The sequence below is a fragment of the Dermochelys coriacea genome, chromosome 2, assembly GCF_009764565.3.
Source record: "Dermochelys coriacea isolate rDerCor1 chromosome 2, rDerCor1.pri.v4, whole genome shotgun sequence".
Taxonomy (NCBI): Eukaryota; Metazoa; Chordata; order Testudines; family Dermochelyidae; genus Dermochelys; species Dermochelys coriacea.
In genome coordinates, this window is record NC_050069.1 from 165,034,611 (window position 1) to 165,053,640 (window position 19,030).

Here is a 19,030-nt window from a genome sequence, read left to right on the forward strand (position 1 = left end):
TGGTTGTATGGGAGGCTGGGGGCAGTTGCTACTGTTTTAATATATTTATGTATTTTAATAGGCATCAGGAGATGAATTCCTGGCCCCACTGAAGTTAACGGGAGTATTGTCATTGACCTCAATGGGACTAGGATTGCCCCCAGGGTGCCCAAAGCCTGGAATAGGCATATATACAAAATACATTAAACTGGGTTTTTCAAAGAACCCTAAGGAAGTTAGCAACTTAACTCCTTTCCTCTCTTTTGAAAATCCCAGCCTAACAAAATCTTGTCATCAAAATTTACTTTAAGGTAGAACTTGGAACAAAAATAATCTCACCCCAGATACAGCTTTATAATACAATGTATAGACACTTCTATCAATTTTTTAATTACTAGCTATCATTCTGCTTTGTTTTAGTCAAAATGAATGGTATACAGTCATTTAAAGCAGGTATAATAAAATGTGATGGGCTGGTCATAAAGCGAGGCTCACTGACAATCAATGGACTGCCGCTGTCACTGAGTGGTACCCAGGGGAATTGAAATGACCACTCAGCCAACCTCCATAGAGATGGGAAGATTTTATTGTAAAAAGGCATGGCCACACATGGGGTAGGAAGGCCAAGATAAGAGAAGAACGGAAGACGTGTTGTGATCATCTCAATCTATATGAGTGCTGAAGGTGATCAAGGTATACCATTCAAGTAGAAAAATATGATTCCCTGGACCACACTTTATTTAATAGAAAAGAGTGTGTAGAAGTGTTTGGAGTCTGTTACATCACTCCTTGATGGAGAGAGGTGTTTATTCTCCTCAGTTGCTCATTCTTGTTTTCTCATATCATTATTGCTCCTTGCATCACAAGTGAGAACAATGGGAGCTGAAGGCATTTAGCACTTTGCAGATTGAGGTTCACATTTACTGAGTATCAACTAATAATTTCACAGTTTATTCTGTTATTTGAGACTAACTAAAAATAATTGTTATCAGAAAAGGTGAATATGCAATTCCTTTTAAGTAAAAAAAAAATTAAAGATTATGGTATGTAAAGATATCTAATTGTAATAGATAGTAGATAGCCTATTACCTACACATTATCTTATTGATGGAATTATTAAATAGATATAGAAAAGGTTAAAGAAAACAAAATCAGTGGTGCTCTTTATTATTTTAAACCCAATACATATGTTCCTGATTTTCTGCAGTGCTGAGCACCCACAGATATGTTGACTTCAGCAGGCACAGTGGATGCTCAACACTTCCAAAAATCAGCCCCAAAGGGTCTGATCTTGTTCCCAATGACATCAGTGAGAATTTTGCCAGTGACATCAGTGAAGGCTGCAGGTTTTTTGTAGGCTGACTATATATGGAGATCTAATATATAGACAGAAAGAAAAAAATGTTGGTGAATATTCTATAACACTACAATTTGGGCATAAAAGTGTGTCTTGCATTCAAAGCTGGTAGATTCAGAACTACAGACTAAATAGACCCAAATGGCGGCGGGGGGGGGGGGGAGCACATCCATTTACCAGAATCAGTAGATTCCAATAATGTTATAATTTCTTCTCTTTGTCCTCCTACCTGGTTCTGAAGTTTGCTGTGGGTCTTCCTGATTCAAGGAATTCAGTTGGTGCTACAAGATGCAAAGACCCATCTTCCCCTGCTTGTTCCCTCCCAGGTTACATACTGAACCCCGAGCCATCGAAGGAGTTGCTCCTCACATATCTCTTTTCTAAAATGGCAGAAGGGTTACTAAGATGTAGCTAGTTCTGTGTTTGAGTTAGTGAATCCTGAGAAGCACACAGGTTTCCTAGGAATCTGAGAAATCTGAATTTAAGCAGTCAGAATTTGGGCCTAAAATGATTTCTTTATCTGTAGCTATGGCCTCTTTGTGATCTGTCAGCCCAGACTCAATGAGAAAAGACAGAGCTGCAGGTAATGGTATTGAATGTTGTCCCAGATTTTTGGAATGGGAGTAGTATCTGGGATGCACACATTTTCAGTGGGTCAGCCATAGTGGTGTAAATCTAGACTGACTCTACTGATGTCTGTGATGTTGCTCTGGATTTACAGAAATGAAATGACAAATCTGGCCCAGTCCCTCTAGTTCATTTGGCTTGCCGTTGCATAGGACCACTGTTCCCTCTAAGCGGTGCGCATGTACGTGCGCACACAGATCCTAAACCCCACGCAGACGGCAAAACACCGCGCGCACAAAAATTTTCACAGAAGAAATTTTTTGCACACAAGGCCTGTCAAAAATTGAGAGAATGTTGCATAGGCCCAAATTAATTTCACAGTTTGCCCCAAGAAAATTACACCATTACCTACAGTTACAAGACCTTGTGATATATGAAATGTGTAGTATTACCTTTGGAATATGATACACTCTTATGAATTATGCAGAGAAAATGTCTATCACTCCACCTACATAAGACATTTTGCTGAATATATGCATATTAGGCTGTCATATTAGTCAGATTGCTGTTACGCTGTGATGGCAAACTTCATTTGCAGCAGCCCAGGCATATGCAATCAAAGGGTCAAGCTATGACAGCTCTGACTTTTGCATCCCTGTTTTGTTTTTATTTTAAAATAGAACGTAATACTTCTTCAGTGTTTTTTTGTTTTGTTTTTTTTGGTGTGGAATACATGGTTTTGTTCTTTCTGGTGCACACTCTGTCTATTCTGTATCTATTTCTATAACTAGAATACTTTGCAAGTATATATAGCATTTTTATTTAAACATTTCACAGTGATGTGTGGACTCTTATGAATTAAGATTCACAACATCTGTGAGGTAAATAACAGATATACAAGAGCCACAGAGATATATAAAAGCCCATAAACCATACATACAGAATAAGCCATCAAAAAGTTATCATTTACCAACCATTGCTATACAGTTCCCTCACAGTTACCACAAATATTCTTTCTCCTGAGTATAGTGGGAAATTATGGTAACCTCGGGTACTTTAAAATGGTAATAGCTGGCAAATGTTTTTTTCTTTTTATGTTAACAACTGCCCTTGGGTTGAGAAATTATTCTCTAGCGGTACTTTTTAGATCTCTATTGCCAACTGAAAACTGACACTAAAAAGAACGTTGGGTGAACATGAGCAGTGAAAGAGTTCAACAGAGTGATGCCTACTTTTCAAATATAAATTGTGCAGAGAAAACATCATACAATCAGAAGGAACTGATCTTTCCTACCTCATAGGCAAAATATATAGATTTAAAATTCCCTAATTCCCAAGTCTTTTCCTGTAATTATAGGACCCAGATTTCTTTGCAATGTGCTGATCAATGCAAGGAGAAAATTTAATGTTGGTCATAAGGTAATAAAACCCCAACTCTAATATTGGACTAAATTCTGACATCGTTACACACACTGGGTGAAATCTTATTCTGCAAGCAGTCCCATTCATGTCAAGGTACTACTCAACAGAAGTAAAGGTATCCCAGTCTATCCCATTGTATGAAATATAATCACAAACATTTGAATTATGCAGGTATATTTTAATTTTTAACAATGTTTCCATTCCCTAGGATAGGTTCCTTCACTGCATAAAAGTGAATGAAACACAAAAATGTCTGTCTCCTGCTAGTTTCTGTATTTGAGCACTACGTTGAAATATGGGAAAAGAGATTAATTTTCTTTTGAACCACATAACGAAATTAGGGCAGACACATGTTGGTTAATTACATCAGTAAGAAAGATCATCCAGAATGTGCCTGCCTATGACTACTATCTCTGTTCTGCCATTCTGATGTCCCAAAATTGGATGCCTCTTCTTCCTCAGTTGGAATCACTAGACATGTGGGCCAAATTCTCCAGTGCCTGGTACCTTCTGTAGGCATTTACACCTCTGAAAAATGAATTCAAAGTGGGTCTAAAATATCACCAAATCAGTTGGAAAGTAAAAATTAAGCCCCCAGTCTTCTCAATATGAGGAAAATCAATCCTGAGCCTCAAAAGTTAAACTATTGGTGCAGACTCCACTGTCAGTTACATTATAGCACTTGAGTGTTGATTAAGAGAAATCAACATACAATATATTGAGTCAAAATCAGTACTGGTGAAAGTCAATTTTCCTCAGTAGGTGAATTTGGCTTTGTGAATGGATCATGAAACTTTGCTTCATCAGAAACCACACATGAATGTAAGAGATTAAATTGCTAATACTTTATTATTAGGACTGTCTGTACTTCGCCTACAATAAATATCATTTTGAGAAAATGTTGAAGCATGAAGATAAGTATATGTCTTGCCCTCTCAGAGCTATGACTGAATGTTATTTTGATTTTTGGAATGCCTGTAACAATCAATGAGAGGTTTGCATTCAGAGCATTGGCAGGACACAGCCCTTACAGGGCAAAATGTTGGATAAATTATTGAATTGGTAAATCTTTTATACCTGTAATGCTACCAGAACAGTTTAATGGATTACCTGCTGCATCCACATTCTGGTCAAGGTGCTTAAGTATGTGTCTATCTTTAAGCTTCTAACTAGTCCCATTGATTTAAGTAGAATTAGTCACAGATATTGCTGTTTGAGGATTTCAGGTTCTGATTTGCAGGAAATTCTGTGATTTTGAAACTAGTTTTGTTTTGAATGAAAACAAAGGATTCCTAAAATTCCTGTGACATGAAATTTACAGGAAAAAATGTAATCATATCAATCAAAACACTTTGTTTCGATAAAATTGAAACATTGCATTTCAATTTTGACATGTTTAGATTTTATATATATTTACAATATAAATGAAAATAAATTTCCAAACAAAAGATCATTTTGACATGAAAAATCAAAACATTCCATTCCAAAAATGTCACAGTGGAATGTATTGACTTATCAAAATATTCCCCCCACCCCATTTTATTTCCCAAAAGGGAATTTCTTTGGAAATCAACACATCTCCATAGGAAGTTTCAGTTTCAATTAAATGACATTTTCTGTTGGCAAAACATTCAATTGGAAATTTTTTTCAGCAGCTCTATTTACATGCTTAAAGTTAGGCACATGCTTAAATGCCTTGCTCAACTGCATTCTCTTTTGGTACATTGGAAGTAACTCAGAGAATCATAGGAATTTAGGACTGAAAGGGACCCCAATAGTTCATCTAGTCCAGTACCTTGCAAACAGGCAGGAGTAAGTATTACTAAGAACCATCCCTACCAGGTGTTTGTCTAACTTGTTCTTAAAAACCTCCAATGATAGAAATTCCACAAACTCCCGAGGTAATTTGTTCCAGTGCTAACTACTCCTATACTTAGGAAATGTTTCCTAATGTCTAATCTAAATCCCCTTTGCTGCAATTTGAGCCCATTACTTCTTGTCCTGTCCTCAGTGATTAAAATAGAACAATTTGTGTCCCTTCTATTTATAACAATCTTTTACATACTTAAAAACTGTTATGTCCCTTCTCGGTCTTCTCTTTTCCAGACTAAACAAATCCTATTTTTTCATCTTTCTTCATAAGTCATGTTTTCTAAACTTTTAATTGTTTTCTTACTCTTCTCTGGACTTTCTCCAATGTTTCCACATTTTCCCCAAAGTGTGATGCCCAGAATTAGACACAGTATTTCATCTGAGGCTTTATCAGTGCTGAATATAGAGGGAAAATTACTTCTGGTGTCTTGCTTACAACACTGCCACTAATATATCCCAGAATTATGGGTTTTTTTACATTGTTGACTCATCTTTAGTTTATGATTCACTATACCTCACAGATCCTTTTCTGCAGTACTCCTTCCTAGGCAATCATTTCCCATTTTGTGTTTGGGCAATTAATTATTCCTTCCTAAGTGTCGTGCATTGCATTTGTCCTTACTGAGTTTCATGCTATTAATTTCAGACAATTTCTCTAGTTTGTCAAGGTCATTTTGAATTCTAGTTCTGTCATCCAAAGCACTTGCAACCCCTCCCATCTTGGCATTATCTGCAAACTTTATAAGTGTACTCTATGCTATTATCAAAACTGTTTATGAGGATATTGAATAGAACCAGACCCAGAACAGATCCCTGTGGGACTCCACTCAATATATCCTTCCAGCTTGACTGTGAACCATTGATAACTCTTCTCTAAGAATATGTTTTCCAACCAGTAGTACACCCATGTGTTGTAGGTTTGTGTAGGCTATATTTCCCTAGTTGGCTTAAGAAAAGGTCATGTGAGATAGTATCAGAAGCTTTAACTGGCACAGCTGACTTTTCAAAACTTTTTTTTTTGGTCGTTTTGCATTTCCAAAGAGCTTGTATTGATCGTTTGTGTGTTCTATTTCTTCATTTCCTCACTCTCACCATCACTATCATGTAACAGTGGAGACTCACACTGTATGTGTAATTGTAGCATTCACCATTGTATATTAGATGGCAAACACTCACTCCAGTGTAGGTTATTCATAGCTTCCATATAAAACAGAGGTTTTTTTCTGTGTGACAGAAAATGAAGCATTACCAAGTTAGTGTCTTCAGTCTGACGACTGACTATTGGCAAATACATATTCTCTGTGCAACCATTCCTAAAGCATACACAGTGCAACATTTTCAACAGCATTTATGTGATTTAGGAGTCTACATCCCATTTTCAGAAATGAGATAGGCACTAGGGCCCAAATCCTCAAACATCTGTAGGCACCTAGCTCCCACAGATTTCAATGGAAGTTGGGTGTTAAATATCTTTGAGGATCTGGGTTTAGAAGCCTAAGTCCCATTGACTTCCAATGGGATTTAGACTCCTAAGCCTCTTACACATTTTTGAAAATGTTTCCCATAATATTTAGTTTCAATTACTTATGCTTAGCATATATATGTATATATTGGGCACCAACCTTTCCCTATCACAGTGATCCAGTCTGAGTTAACCTCAAGTTGCACGCTGGTTAGCAAGACATTGAAATACTCAAAATGCTTATCATACCTGATTGTGGACTCTGTTTTGGGATTTTAGCTGCTGCTTCGGGGCTGGTGGTTGAGCGCAGACGCTGATTGGAAGAGTTATGGACGCTACTGGGAACAGCTGCTGAGATGTTCTTGCGAGGTTTCATATCTTGCAGCCACATTGGGGACGCTTCAAAGGCCTGCATTCGCCGAGAGTGGCTGTTAGCATTGACTTTGAGAAATGCCTGAGCCTTGTATTCCTGAAGGTCTCCATAGTTGGCATCTGTCACCCTGCACTCATACAAGCCTTCATCCTTTTTCCTCACTTTTGAAATCTGCAGCTTGTGGGAGATGTCATTCCCTTGTACTTTCACTGTCTGCAAGTTTTCCAGGAACAAAAAATATCAGACATTACCATTCTAACATTCTTTCTCTATGAAGAACATACTGACATACAGAATGCAGTTATCCTAAGAGGATGTCTGCAGTTAGACACCTGGGGCTGGCCTGTGCCAGCTGATTTGGGCTTACAGGACTCATAATGCAGGCCTGTTTAATTGCAGCATAGACATCTGGGCTCAGGCTGGAGCCCAGGCTCTAGGGCCTGCAAGGTGGGAGGGTCCCAGGGCTCCCAGGGTTGCAGCCTGAGCCTGGAAGTCTACACTTCAATTAAACAGCCCTGAAACCCGAGCCCTGCGACCCTGAATCAACTGGCAAAGGCCAGCTGGAAGTGTCTAATTGCCATATAACATACCCTAAAAGACCATGGGCCAAACCAATGTGGTGTAATTTTTCTTATTTCTGTGAAGTTACACCAAAGATGAATTTTGCTTTCTGTAGGCATATGGCCAACTGGTGACTTAATTCCAGATCTACTTAGATGGTATGCTTTGAAATGTTAATTGGCCTCAGACAAACAACCCAGTCTCCCATGCTCTTTAATTAATTCTTTCAGATCATGAACATTCTTAATGAGCTTTCTTGCATGAAACTGCTGATAGTGTATTTCTTTGGTTAAACCTTTCCAATTAGATAACTTTATTGAATCATTCAGATTTTGAACCACTGCATTAACAGCCTTATTGAAGATGTTTGCCAATGTTCACGTTTTTTAACACTTTATTAGACTATCTTGTAGTCTTCCTTGTTTTAAAAAGTATCACTTGACATTAAATGTGTCTCCTTCAGACTTGTGCAAGGCTTTGTGCATTCATTTGTTAACAGTAATGATGAGGCATCTGGTGACATGTAGCCAGTTTTTCCCCCTCTTATTTATAGAAGAATGTGCTTATTAAAATATTGTGACAGTGATTTGACAATAGAAAATTGCTCATACTCTATGTTATGTTCTGAGGCATCAGCTAATACCAAGACATGCAATGTAATCTTTGCTATCCTAAGGCAGCATAATGCATTTTTCACCTTGTGTAATTAATTTAAAAGCACAAATTATTTATTTTTGAAGACCTAACAAGACATTGCAATTTATTCATAAGTGAAAGGTACCAAGAAACACTAGCAAAAGTAGCAGATTTTTTTTCCCTGTACGCTTCTTTCCATATAGTCATTTATATTTAATTGTATGTTACTTTATATCTATGATTCCAGAACATGTTTTTCATTTATGGATTACCCTAACAGGAAGTCAGTTTGAGGGTTCATCATCATTGAAAGCTATGAGTTTTAGGGAGTGCCCTTAATTAGGCTGCCTTTTTCCATTATATAAATTCAGATGCAAATATAGCTTAATTTCATGTAAATACAGAAGATTAAAGGTAATATGCAGTAGAGAAACATTCGGATAATGAAGATGTGACAGATCTTGGAAAAGGAAAAGTATTACACTGCAACCAGGTATGTGTTGTTTATGATTATGCAACATAATATTCCTGACAGCTTGACATATCATAGTCACCATTTTGGCAAAGCCCTTATCCGACCTGCTGTGTAACTTGTAGGGCAATACTCGTGGATACATGACAGCAGCAAGAAATGTGATAGACTTTTAAGCATACAATGTTATTGTTCCCAGCTCAGCATATGAATTATTTTATATGGCATACTGTACTCACGGTATAAATTAAATGTTTCAAGCATAATGTAAGCTACGTTAAATCCACAGAAAGTGCTGGAAAGTTAAACTTAATCAATAATAATATAATACCTGTACTGATCCAGTTATCAAAAAAACAATAAAAAAGAAATTGAAAGGGCAGTCAGCATGTAAACTGTCTCTGTGGGCCAAATTCTGCCGTCATGAATCCCCATGCAACGTCAACAAAGTCAATGGTGTTGCAGAGAAGTAACTGAGTACAGAATTTTTCTTGTTAGCCATTTCTAAATTTTAAAATGCAAAGAGAGCATGCTTAATTATATAGTGTTCCTCTTCCAAATTATATATTCATAGATTCTAAGACCAGAAGGGGCCACTGTGATCACCTAGTCTGACCTCATTATAACACAAGCAATAGAATTTCTCCAAAATAATTCCTATAGCATATCTTTTAGAAAAACATCCAATCTTGATTTTAAAATTACCAGTGATGGAGAATATGCCATGACTCTTGATAATATGTTCTAATGGTTAATTACTCTCACCATTAAAAATGTACACCTTATTCCAGTTTGAGTGTGTCTATCTTCAATTTCTGACTATTGGATTGTGTTATACCATTCACTGCTAGATTGAAGACCCATTATTAAATGTGTTCCCCATACATGTACTTATAGACTCATAGGTGCTGGAACTAGGGATGCTGGGGGTGCCTGGCTTGAAGTGGTTTCCATTATATACAGAGTTTACAGGTTCAATGGCTCTCAGCACCCCCGCTATAAAAATTGTTCCAGCACACCTGTACAGACTGTAATCAAGTCACCCTTTAACCCTCTCTTTGTTAAACTAGACAGGTTGAGCTCCTTGAGTCTATCACTATAAGGCATGTTTTCTAATGCCTTAATCATTCTTGTTACTTTTCTCTGAACCCTCTCCAATTTATCAACATCCTTTTTGAATTATGGGCTCCAGAATTGGACAAAGGATTCCAGCACAAGTTTCAGCAGTGCCAAATACAGAGCTAAAATAACCTCTGAATTCCTACTCAAGATTCCCCTGTGTAGTATATATCCCAGGATCACATTAGCATTTTTTGGTCACTGTGTCACACTGGCAGCTCGTGCTCTACTGATTATCCACCACAACCACCACGTCTTTTTCAGAGTCACTGCTTCCCAGGATAGAGTTCCCCATCCTGTATGTATGGCCTGCATTCTGTGTTCCCAGTTGTATATGTTTACATTTAGCCATATTACAATGCATATTGTTTGCTTGTGCCCAGTTTAACCCATGATCTAGATCATTCTGAAAAAGAGACCTGTTCTCGTCATTATTTATCATTCCCCCAGTTTTTGTGTCATCTGAAAACTTTATCAGTGATGATATTATGTTTTCTTCTAGGTCATTGATAAAGACATTATATAGCATAGAGTCAAGAAGGAATCTCTGTGGGACCCCACTGGAAACAGACCCACTCATTACAGTTTCTTTTTGAAAACTATCAGTTAGGTAGTTTTTTAATACATTTAATATGTGCTGTGTTCATTTTATAGTCTAGATTTTTTTTATCAAATGTTTCGTGGTACCAAGTCAAACACCTTACAAACATTTATGTATTTTATATCAACACTATTACCTTTGTCAACCAAACATGTAATCTCACACACACATTAAAAAAAAAGATATCCAGGTGAAAGGATCTATTTTCCATAAATCCATGTCAATTTGTATTAATTACTTCACCCTCCTATAGTTCTTCATTAATCAAGACCCTTAATAGCCACTCCATTAGGTTTCCAGTGATCGATGACAGGCCTATAATTACCCAGTTCATCCTATTTACGCTTTTTAAAAATTGTCCCAACGTCAGCTTTCTTCTAGTCTTCTGGAACTTCCCTGATTCTCCAAGACTTACTGAAAATCAACATTAGCAGACCAGTGAGCTCCTCAGTCAGCCCTTTTAAAATTCTTGGATACAAGTTATCTGGATCTGCTGATTTTAAAATATCTAACTTAGTAGCTTCTATTAAATATCCTCCAGAGATACTAATCGGAATGGAAAAAGTGTTGTCATCACCATATGATAAGACTGAATCATCTGTTTTTCCCCAAATACAGAAGAGAAATACTTATTGAACAATTGCATCATTATTGATAATTCTAGCATTTCCGTCCAATAATGGAATAGTTCTATTGTCAGGATTCTTTTTATTCCTAATACATCAAAAAAACTCCTTATTGTTTCTAACTCTGCTGGCCATAGATTTCACCTAATGTCCCTCGCTTCCCCCTTACCAATTTTCTTCAATCCCTAACTTCTGATTTATATTCTTTACTATCAACTTCTCCTTTCTTCCATTTGTTATATTTTGTTTATTTGTTATAGTTGTCTTCATTTCCCATTAAACCAGGTAGGGTTTTTGTTGTTGTTTGTTGTTTTTAACCAGCACATTCTTCTTCAGTTGTGGGATTGTGGCTTTTGAGGCATCTAGTTAGGTGTTCTTAAATTATTTCCAATTATCACATTTTGCTGATTAAATTCTTTCTCCCTGCTGATTTGGTTCATAATTGTTTTCAGTTTTGTGAAACTGGCTATATTAAAGCAATATATATATATATATATAAAAGTTAATGGTAGCTTAACTACAAGTGATCATGACTTGATCACATTTAAAATGTCCAAGAAGAATTACATTCAGACCAGCAAATATATATATATATATATTAGTTCTGTGATCAGTTCCTCTTTATCTGTTCGGTAAAGGTCTAATATATAATTTCCCTATATTGGTTGATTTAGGACATTGTCATCTATAATGTTTAGAAATTCCAGTGATGGCTTATGCTGGAGTTCTCATGCTGCCAGTCACTCAAATTGAAGTCCTCCACAATCAACTTTTTTTCCTACGTATTACTGATAGGTGCATAAGGAGATGATCGTCCTGTTCCATAATGTAAATTAGTAGTCTGTAGCAGACAACGGCTCATGTCCCATATTGTGCTTTATCTGTTAGGACACTGATCACCAGAAATGTTGAGATTCAGCGTTGTTAAAAACCCAACCCCTACATATTACTGTCTCTTGATAAGGATTTATCAAATACAGTTAGTAGTTTATTCTCCATTTGGTATGGATACATTCCATTAATGCTAATAGGAATGCTATTCAGGCATCCAAGAAAAAGTAGTTTCTTTTTATAGTAAGTATATTTAGAATATCAAAGAAATGTAGACAACATTTTTATTACAAATATAAAATATCTATTACACAAGCCTATAAATATATTGGGCTGTATAAAAGAATGGCCAGGCTTTAATTATCGACACACATAACAAGAGACGAGTGTAATGTGAAAGGCCTGAACTGTAACAAAGATGAGCCGTATCCTGTAGTTCTTATTCAGTCAACATTTCTATGGACTTTGGTGGGAATTTTGAATGAGTATGTTCTGAGTAATTAGTGAGTTTATTGGTAATGGTTGTATTTCTATTGCAATAGTGCACAAATGCCCAAATCAGGGGTCCATCAATCCTCATTGGAACATATGGTCCATTCCGTGAAGGGTTTACAGGGTAAAGTGACAAGCAACATAGGAAATGTGAGTGAGAGGGCTGTGGTCAAAATATGTACAGTGTTTGATATAATGTATATACATTAAAATGTCACTTCAACTATAGCCAACTGCCCTTCAACCAAACATTAATTAGTTGGCTAATTACATGTAGGCACCAGAGAAGAAGGGAGTGAAGGCTTTAACATACATGATTATCTTATATTGCTGATTAATGTGGTTGTTGCTGATTTAGGGCCAGATTGTGCCTGTGTCAGCCCCTGTGAGAGTTCAAGATGGATTCTGTCTGAGAGGCAAAATCCCTCTGGAGACCATGTGAGATGTGTACACTGCAGTATTTGTTAAGAATGAACAATGGTACCATCTCCTTAAATCTCTTGGGCATTGGAAGGGAGAAGTCCCTCAGCTCCTCTGAGTGCAGGGACAGCAAAAGAGGGGAAAAGCTCCTGTGCCCTCCCCTCCCTGCTATGAGGTCTGGTAGCAGGGAGGGGAGGGTACATAATTGTGTAAAAATTTTAATCTCCAAATGGGAGATAGAGTCCAATCCTTCAGGCTTGGCACAGAGAGCAAACCCAATAAAATCAAAAGCGGTATTGCCACAGGAAGAACTGCATCCTGACTCTTATCAGGTCAGATGCCCTCTCAGCAGCATCAATGTCTGTTCTCTGCCAGCTTTAACTAATTTCTGAAATCACCCATTTAAATAGCTACGTATTCAGCTGGAGGGATATGCCATTTCTGGGCAAACTTTCAGCATTTATTCCTCATTTAGAATTCTGGGACTGCATCAACCTCTCCAGGGGTCAATCCCACAGGAGGGGTTAATTGGGGGTGGGACTCTCTGCCAGGTGAGAATAACCTTGTGGAGTTGCCCCATTTGCAGAGTGGAAGAGGGCATAGTGGGTTTTTCTCCTGTTGAATAAGCCAGAGGGTGCACCCATCAATTTAATGGGTCCCCAGATGGCCAGGGCCAGCCAAAGGAAATCCATGAACTTCTGTCAGCCCCGCATCCCCTCCATCTTGTCCTGTCACCATGGCTCCAATGGAACTGTGGTAACAGGGCTCCCCCAGCACCATCATAAAAGGAGGAGAGGGGGAGGAGCAATCTTGCTCCCAAAAAGAGACTCCAAAGTAGAGCTAGTACAGTCCCAGGATTTCTGGGAGGAGGGGGTGATTTGCATGGCACTGGTACAGGGATCTCTAGCCTTCACCACTACCCAAAGTGTGCCTAAACCATTGCCCACCTTCAGCATGCTCTATTCCCCCCTGGCAGATCCCAACCCCATGGAGAGCCCCCTGCAGGGTCTTGGAAAGTAGGTCTGGGGTGAGGTGAAAAGGGGAGCAGTGCTCAGGAGGAAACTGATCCAGCTTTCCTTGAGGGATGAGGAATATTTGGGGCAAGCATGCCGTGGCCCGTCATTTTGCTTTTGTTGAGGAAATCTGTATCAATGCAGTTTAATGAACCCATTGGGGCTGTATTGTTTCTGTGATAATGTGTACAGGGCTAGGAAAGCATCTCTTTCTGAGTCTCTCTCATCCTGTAACCAGCCTGGGGGGGGGGGGGGGGCTGGAGGAACAGAGAAACTAAAGTAAGCTCCATGACTGTGATTAGTTGGTTGCCCACAGGCTTTTGGGTGCATGTTAAATTAATGGCAAATTTAAAGTAATGAACTATGTAGGAATGCTCTCTCTCTCTATTTGTTTTTCCCCCAAATACTTACGCTTATCTTTGTTCCGTCATTGTCCAAGTCTCTCTCTGGTAAGAGCTCCACCTATTGGGAAAGGATGACAGTTGTGAGGGGCTGTTGCCGTGCAGTGCTGGGCTACTGGCCCTTGTGCAAAATAATCACTAAAGCGAAGCAGATTGTGTCGGCCAGCCTTTCCCCGAGAACACTTGCATGCTAAGTATGCCACCTATAGGCAGAACCACATTGGGAGAGTAGAACAGACTGAATTTAGCTTCAATTCTATGCAAGTGCTATTGCGGCAGCCAGCATTATAGGATTGTGGCACACTGAAAACACTGTATTGAAAACGAGAACAGATACGTAGTGTCTTCTTGTAGCACTAAACTGTCACTCTCCATCCTATTACGATCAGGCTTCAGGACGGATCCTTAATATAAAACTCGTGTGGACAGCATATGAGGATTAAAATATTAGAGACAATGAATTTTTTTCCAGTCCGATCTCGGGGAAAATGTTCAAGGCAAAAGCAGAGCTCCCTCTCCCCTTTCTTTACATAAGTAAGGACTGAGCTCAGTGGATACTTGTGTGGTTGTCCTGAAATCCTAAACTGATTCCTCTTAGAAGGATGTTTAATCTTTTTCAGGTAACTATCAACCAGAACCAACGCGGGGGGGAGGGGGGGCGGACAGAGGTTCTCCGCAAAAAAGAGTCCTCGACACTGGACTTGGAAGGCTACAATTATTTTTTGTTTGTTTGTTTTTGAAGGTGTGCATCCCCAATAACAGCACCCCCCACCCCCCGTCTGCTGAATTAGACCTACAAATGCGAGTGCCCCAATGGCTAATAAGGGATTGTTGTAGTATCTTGACATTGGGGAAATACAGTCCTGCACGCAGCAACTCTATTAACATATGTGTTGTTTGAAGAGAGAATCAGGCTTGAGAAATCCATATCGCTTTCCTAAAATGTGAAGCTGAGCTAGGGGAGTGGCAGGCACCGAAGATCCCATCCCCTGGGGTGGGCATTTCTCCCTGCAGCCTGCTGGGCTAGTTCATGGGTAGCATTAAGCCTTCGGCGAAATCCACTTCCTTCCTCCCTCCCCGCGCCCCTTTTGGCGTGCTTGGAGGGGGAGGGGAAGCCCAGTGGAGGCGCATCTGTACCTGAGTGCCCGTCACCTCGCCTCCAGCCTCCTGCTCCTCCGCTGCTCGCAGAAACCACCACTGGATCTCGAGGTACACGGAGGCGGAGCCGCTCTGGAAAGCGCACGACATCTCCACGTTCTGCCCTTCAGTGGCTGTGACATTTCGGGGGAACTCGGTGAATTTTGCTGCAGAACAAACGCAAACAGCTTATTGGGATCTCCCGCTCCTTCCTCTCTCCTCTTCCCATTCTGCCCCCCCCCCCACACACACACCATTTTCGTCTTTTTTTTCCCTTGTTCTCTTTCTCGCTACCTTTTTCCCTTCCTGTTTCCTTGTCCATTTGCTCATTGCCTCATTTACATTCTCCCTTTCTATGTATCGTTCCCATTTCTCTGTTCCCCATCTTTTCTCACTCCCTTTCCCCATCTCTTTTCTTCTTCTCTCTCCCCCCCATTCTCCTCCTCTCCCCGCTTTGTCTCACACATTTATATATTTTCTCCAATCCGCACAACTCCCGCTCTTGTACTCAAGTCCCGCTAATGGGAGAGCTAAGTACCCCCTCTGATAGCTCCCCTGGGTTAGGAAAGTTACATAGAATCAGATCCAAAATCCTTGGGTGGGATGCAATATTTCACCAAACACATTGAGGGATTTCAGAGAAAGGCAATTTGGAAAATCAGCACCCCTCATGTATTGCATTTGCTACGTGAGTGTATACCTTGTGAATGATTAAACACTATGGGTTAACTGAAATAGATATTTAGAATGTGTAATGTGCTAAGAGGTAGGTTATGATCACTCATCAAAATGCACGTTTCAAACACATTAACTGAGTCACGTATTCTTTTATGATAATTGATGCTCGCACAATGAAACCAATAAACAGTGATTCTTATCATTCTTCATTCTAGCAGATTCACTTTCCAAAACGAACAAACATCCCACCTCTTTAAATATGACTACTCCCATCTTACAACACCATTCTACGGTTGAGCAAAATTCCTACAAATGCACACAGTGCAAGACACCAATGTTTCTTAGAAGGCACCATCGAGCCTCCCTATATTTTCCTTGGGTTCGTGTATAGCTCATTTAAAAATCGAGCAAACTGGATGCTAAATCTTGTAGACGCCACCCTGGCCAGAGAAAAAAAAATATATCTATATAAATAAAGCTTCTGGTTCAAATCTAAGAAACACTGGACAGGCACAGACCCATTGCTCAAAGAATTCAACAGTCAGTTATCCAGTCCCAGCTGTGTGTTGTTATAGGCTGACAAAGCTTAGAAAGAAATATTTGCAGTGTTCCCCTTTATCCCTGATGCCTCCAAGCTCGTTATTTGAAGTTTATTTGTGGGGTGATTTGGGAATATACTGAACCACCTTTTGCTTTCTAAACACTTGTATTATGAAATAGAGGCATAAAAAAGCTGCTATTTCTTTTATTTTACAGTGCCTCCCCGACATTTTTTTAGTCAATGCTAGCTATTCAGGTAGTTAACGGGCAAAGGGACTCTTCATTCTGCATGCACAGGGACTGAAAGAAGTTTTCCTCCCTAGTCAGTGCTAAACAAAAAAATATCAAGACAGGAATTGCGTGTGCAGAAATGATGCAGCGTTCAGCGGGCAACCTGAGACGCTCTGTCCATGGTACTGAAATGATCACTGCAGCCCTCAAAGTCCCAAGCAACTGGGTTCTGCAGAGCGGGGGCTGCTTGGAATTCAAGACGCCCTTTTCAGTGGGGTCTTCAAAGAAGTCGATCTTTTTTGAGATCTATACATAGTCACTAAAGGGAAACAAACAAGGGCTGAGACTGAGGAACGCGGAAAAGAGTGGAAAGGGAGCCAGATCCTATATAAGATTGCAATATTTAATGAAGGCACACGATTTAGCCATCTTATATTGTGTGTGCATGTAATAGTTATGTATGCCTGGGTGAGTATTCGCCGTAAGCATACATATACACACAACCCAAGCACGCGTATGTATGCATTAATTACAAATATACACACAGCATTTTCGTCTGTCCAGGGTGTTTCTCATTTTTCCTCCTTGCAATCTAGTATAAGCAGTCGGTTTAATTCTCACGAGGGGTAAACTTCTCCCCTCTTTTGCTGCTTGTTTGTAATTTCTAAGGCTTGGAATCTATATTTCTCTCTGCATCTTTTTGGAAGCCCTGCTTCGAATTTTAGGGAGTACACACAGGCAAACACATTTGACAAAGCGCGATCTTACCTTGGGTAGAAAGTCCTTGTTGAATATACAAAACGGAAAAGAAAACGCATCCAACATAAGCCAGAAAGATCCCCATCATTCCAAAGCGAAGCAAAAGTCACATCAGGGTAACAAAAACCAAAGGTGACTTCAAAGAAAGGAATCGCACACACAAATTTACAAAAAGGCTCTCCGCTATAGCCCTAGCTGCGACACTGCGAGCATTCTGCTACTCAGTGGAATCTTTTCTTTGGGAAGAGAGGGTATTGCAATACACTAAGGGTTCAGATCAGCTGGCTCGGGCGCTGTGATGCTTGAAGTCCAAACCCAGACTAAAAAAAAAAAAAAGAATCGTTGAAAAGTGGGTATCAGCTGCCTTCTCTGCCTTTTTTTCAGCTACCTGGCAGCTCCGTCCAACGTCAGCTCCAGCTGCTCAGGATTGCGTGATGATGACTGTCCTCCCTGAACGCTGATCCGGCTTAGGAAGTGGGGAGTTTGGAAAAGGGGAGGGGAGGAAGGGAGAGGAGTCTACTGGGCTTGCATTGCTTCAACTTTTCCCTCTAATGGCTGCGATGATGCCTTTAACCCTTCACGCCTTCTGGGTTCTCTATACCTTTCTACCTGCTGTTACTTGGGCTGGGTAACATGCTGGATGAAAGCCGATTTTTGCGTATGATTATGGAACCCAGGAGCCTTTATTGTACTGATACAATCTCCAGTCTGGCATCTCACATCGGTCAAAGACCAAGAGAGCAATGCAGTGGTTTGGTTTTTAGTAGGTCTCTCTCTCTCTCTCTCTCTCTCTCTCTCTCTCTCTCTCTAATGTAGCTTACGGGAAAACAGTTAACTATTATGAGTATGCTGTTGAACTTCTTGTTCACTGCCCCAAATAACTATGATCACCTAATCTTTTTATTTCAAATGTTGATCAGCTTTTTTCCCCCCAAAATAGATTAACAGGTTTTAAAAATAATCAGTTTATCATAGGATACAAGTATTTATATAAGATGTTAGGATATGTATGGGGAAATACCTATACACACTTATACATGCCTATGTGTGATTTGCCCAGAAAAAAATCATCAGACTTTGACACTTTGATAGTTTATTGATGTGCCATAGTTAAATTTATGTATCTATAGTACAGAGAAATTTTGAACCACATAAAGAATGTTTCCTTCCAGACTGTATTCATTGCACATTCCTTGTATCGACTGGGATTCATAGGACTATGATACCATATTATAGTCAAGAGGCAACACTTGACTATAATAGGTGTTCAAAGAGTCTTAAAAAGACCCCTCTGACCAAAATATCTGGCTGCCTATAGGAAAGGGCCATCCAGAAAGTATTCATTGCATTAAGGAAACACTAAATACCTTTGCATGGATATCAAAGACTATGAAAAAAATCAGGACATGAAGGGTTATATGACAAGTAGTCAGACTGTCAGATCATTTATATCATTCATAGATATAAGGTTGTTTTTTTTA

The 19,030-nt window shown here is 39.3% G+C and overlaps 1 protein-coding gene across 5 annotated transcripts in view; it reads right to left on the reverse strand.

Moving 5' to 3' along the window:
* Window positions 1–18,345, reverse strand: part of VSTM2A (V-set and transmembrane domain containing 2A) — a 33,521-nt gene extending 15,176 nt beyond the window's left edge. Inside the window, exons 1-4 of one of the 5 annotated variants that reach the window (XM_038390961.2) lie at window positions 17,559–18,345; window positions 15,342–15,508; window positions 14,215–14,265; window positions 6,909–7,245 (exon numbers count right to left, since the gene is read on the reverse strand). In XM_038390961.2, coding sequence (XP_038246889.1) covers window positions 6,909–7,245; window positions 14,215–14,265; window positions 15,342–15,508; window positions 17,559–17,637 — 634 coding nt within the window. In that variant the 5' untranslated portion in view covers window positions 17,638–18,345. Of the gene's footprint in view, window positions 1–6,908; window positions 7,246–14,214; window positions 14,266–15,341; window positions 15,509–15,635; window positions 15,777–17,558 lie in introns of those variants that run through there. The other 4 variants (XM_038390960.2, XM_038390963.2, XM_043508624.1 and 1 more) reach the window with 4 other exon arrangements.
* Between the last annotated feature and the right edge of the window lie 685 nt (window positions 18,346–19,030).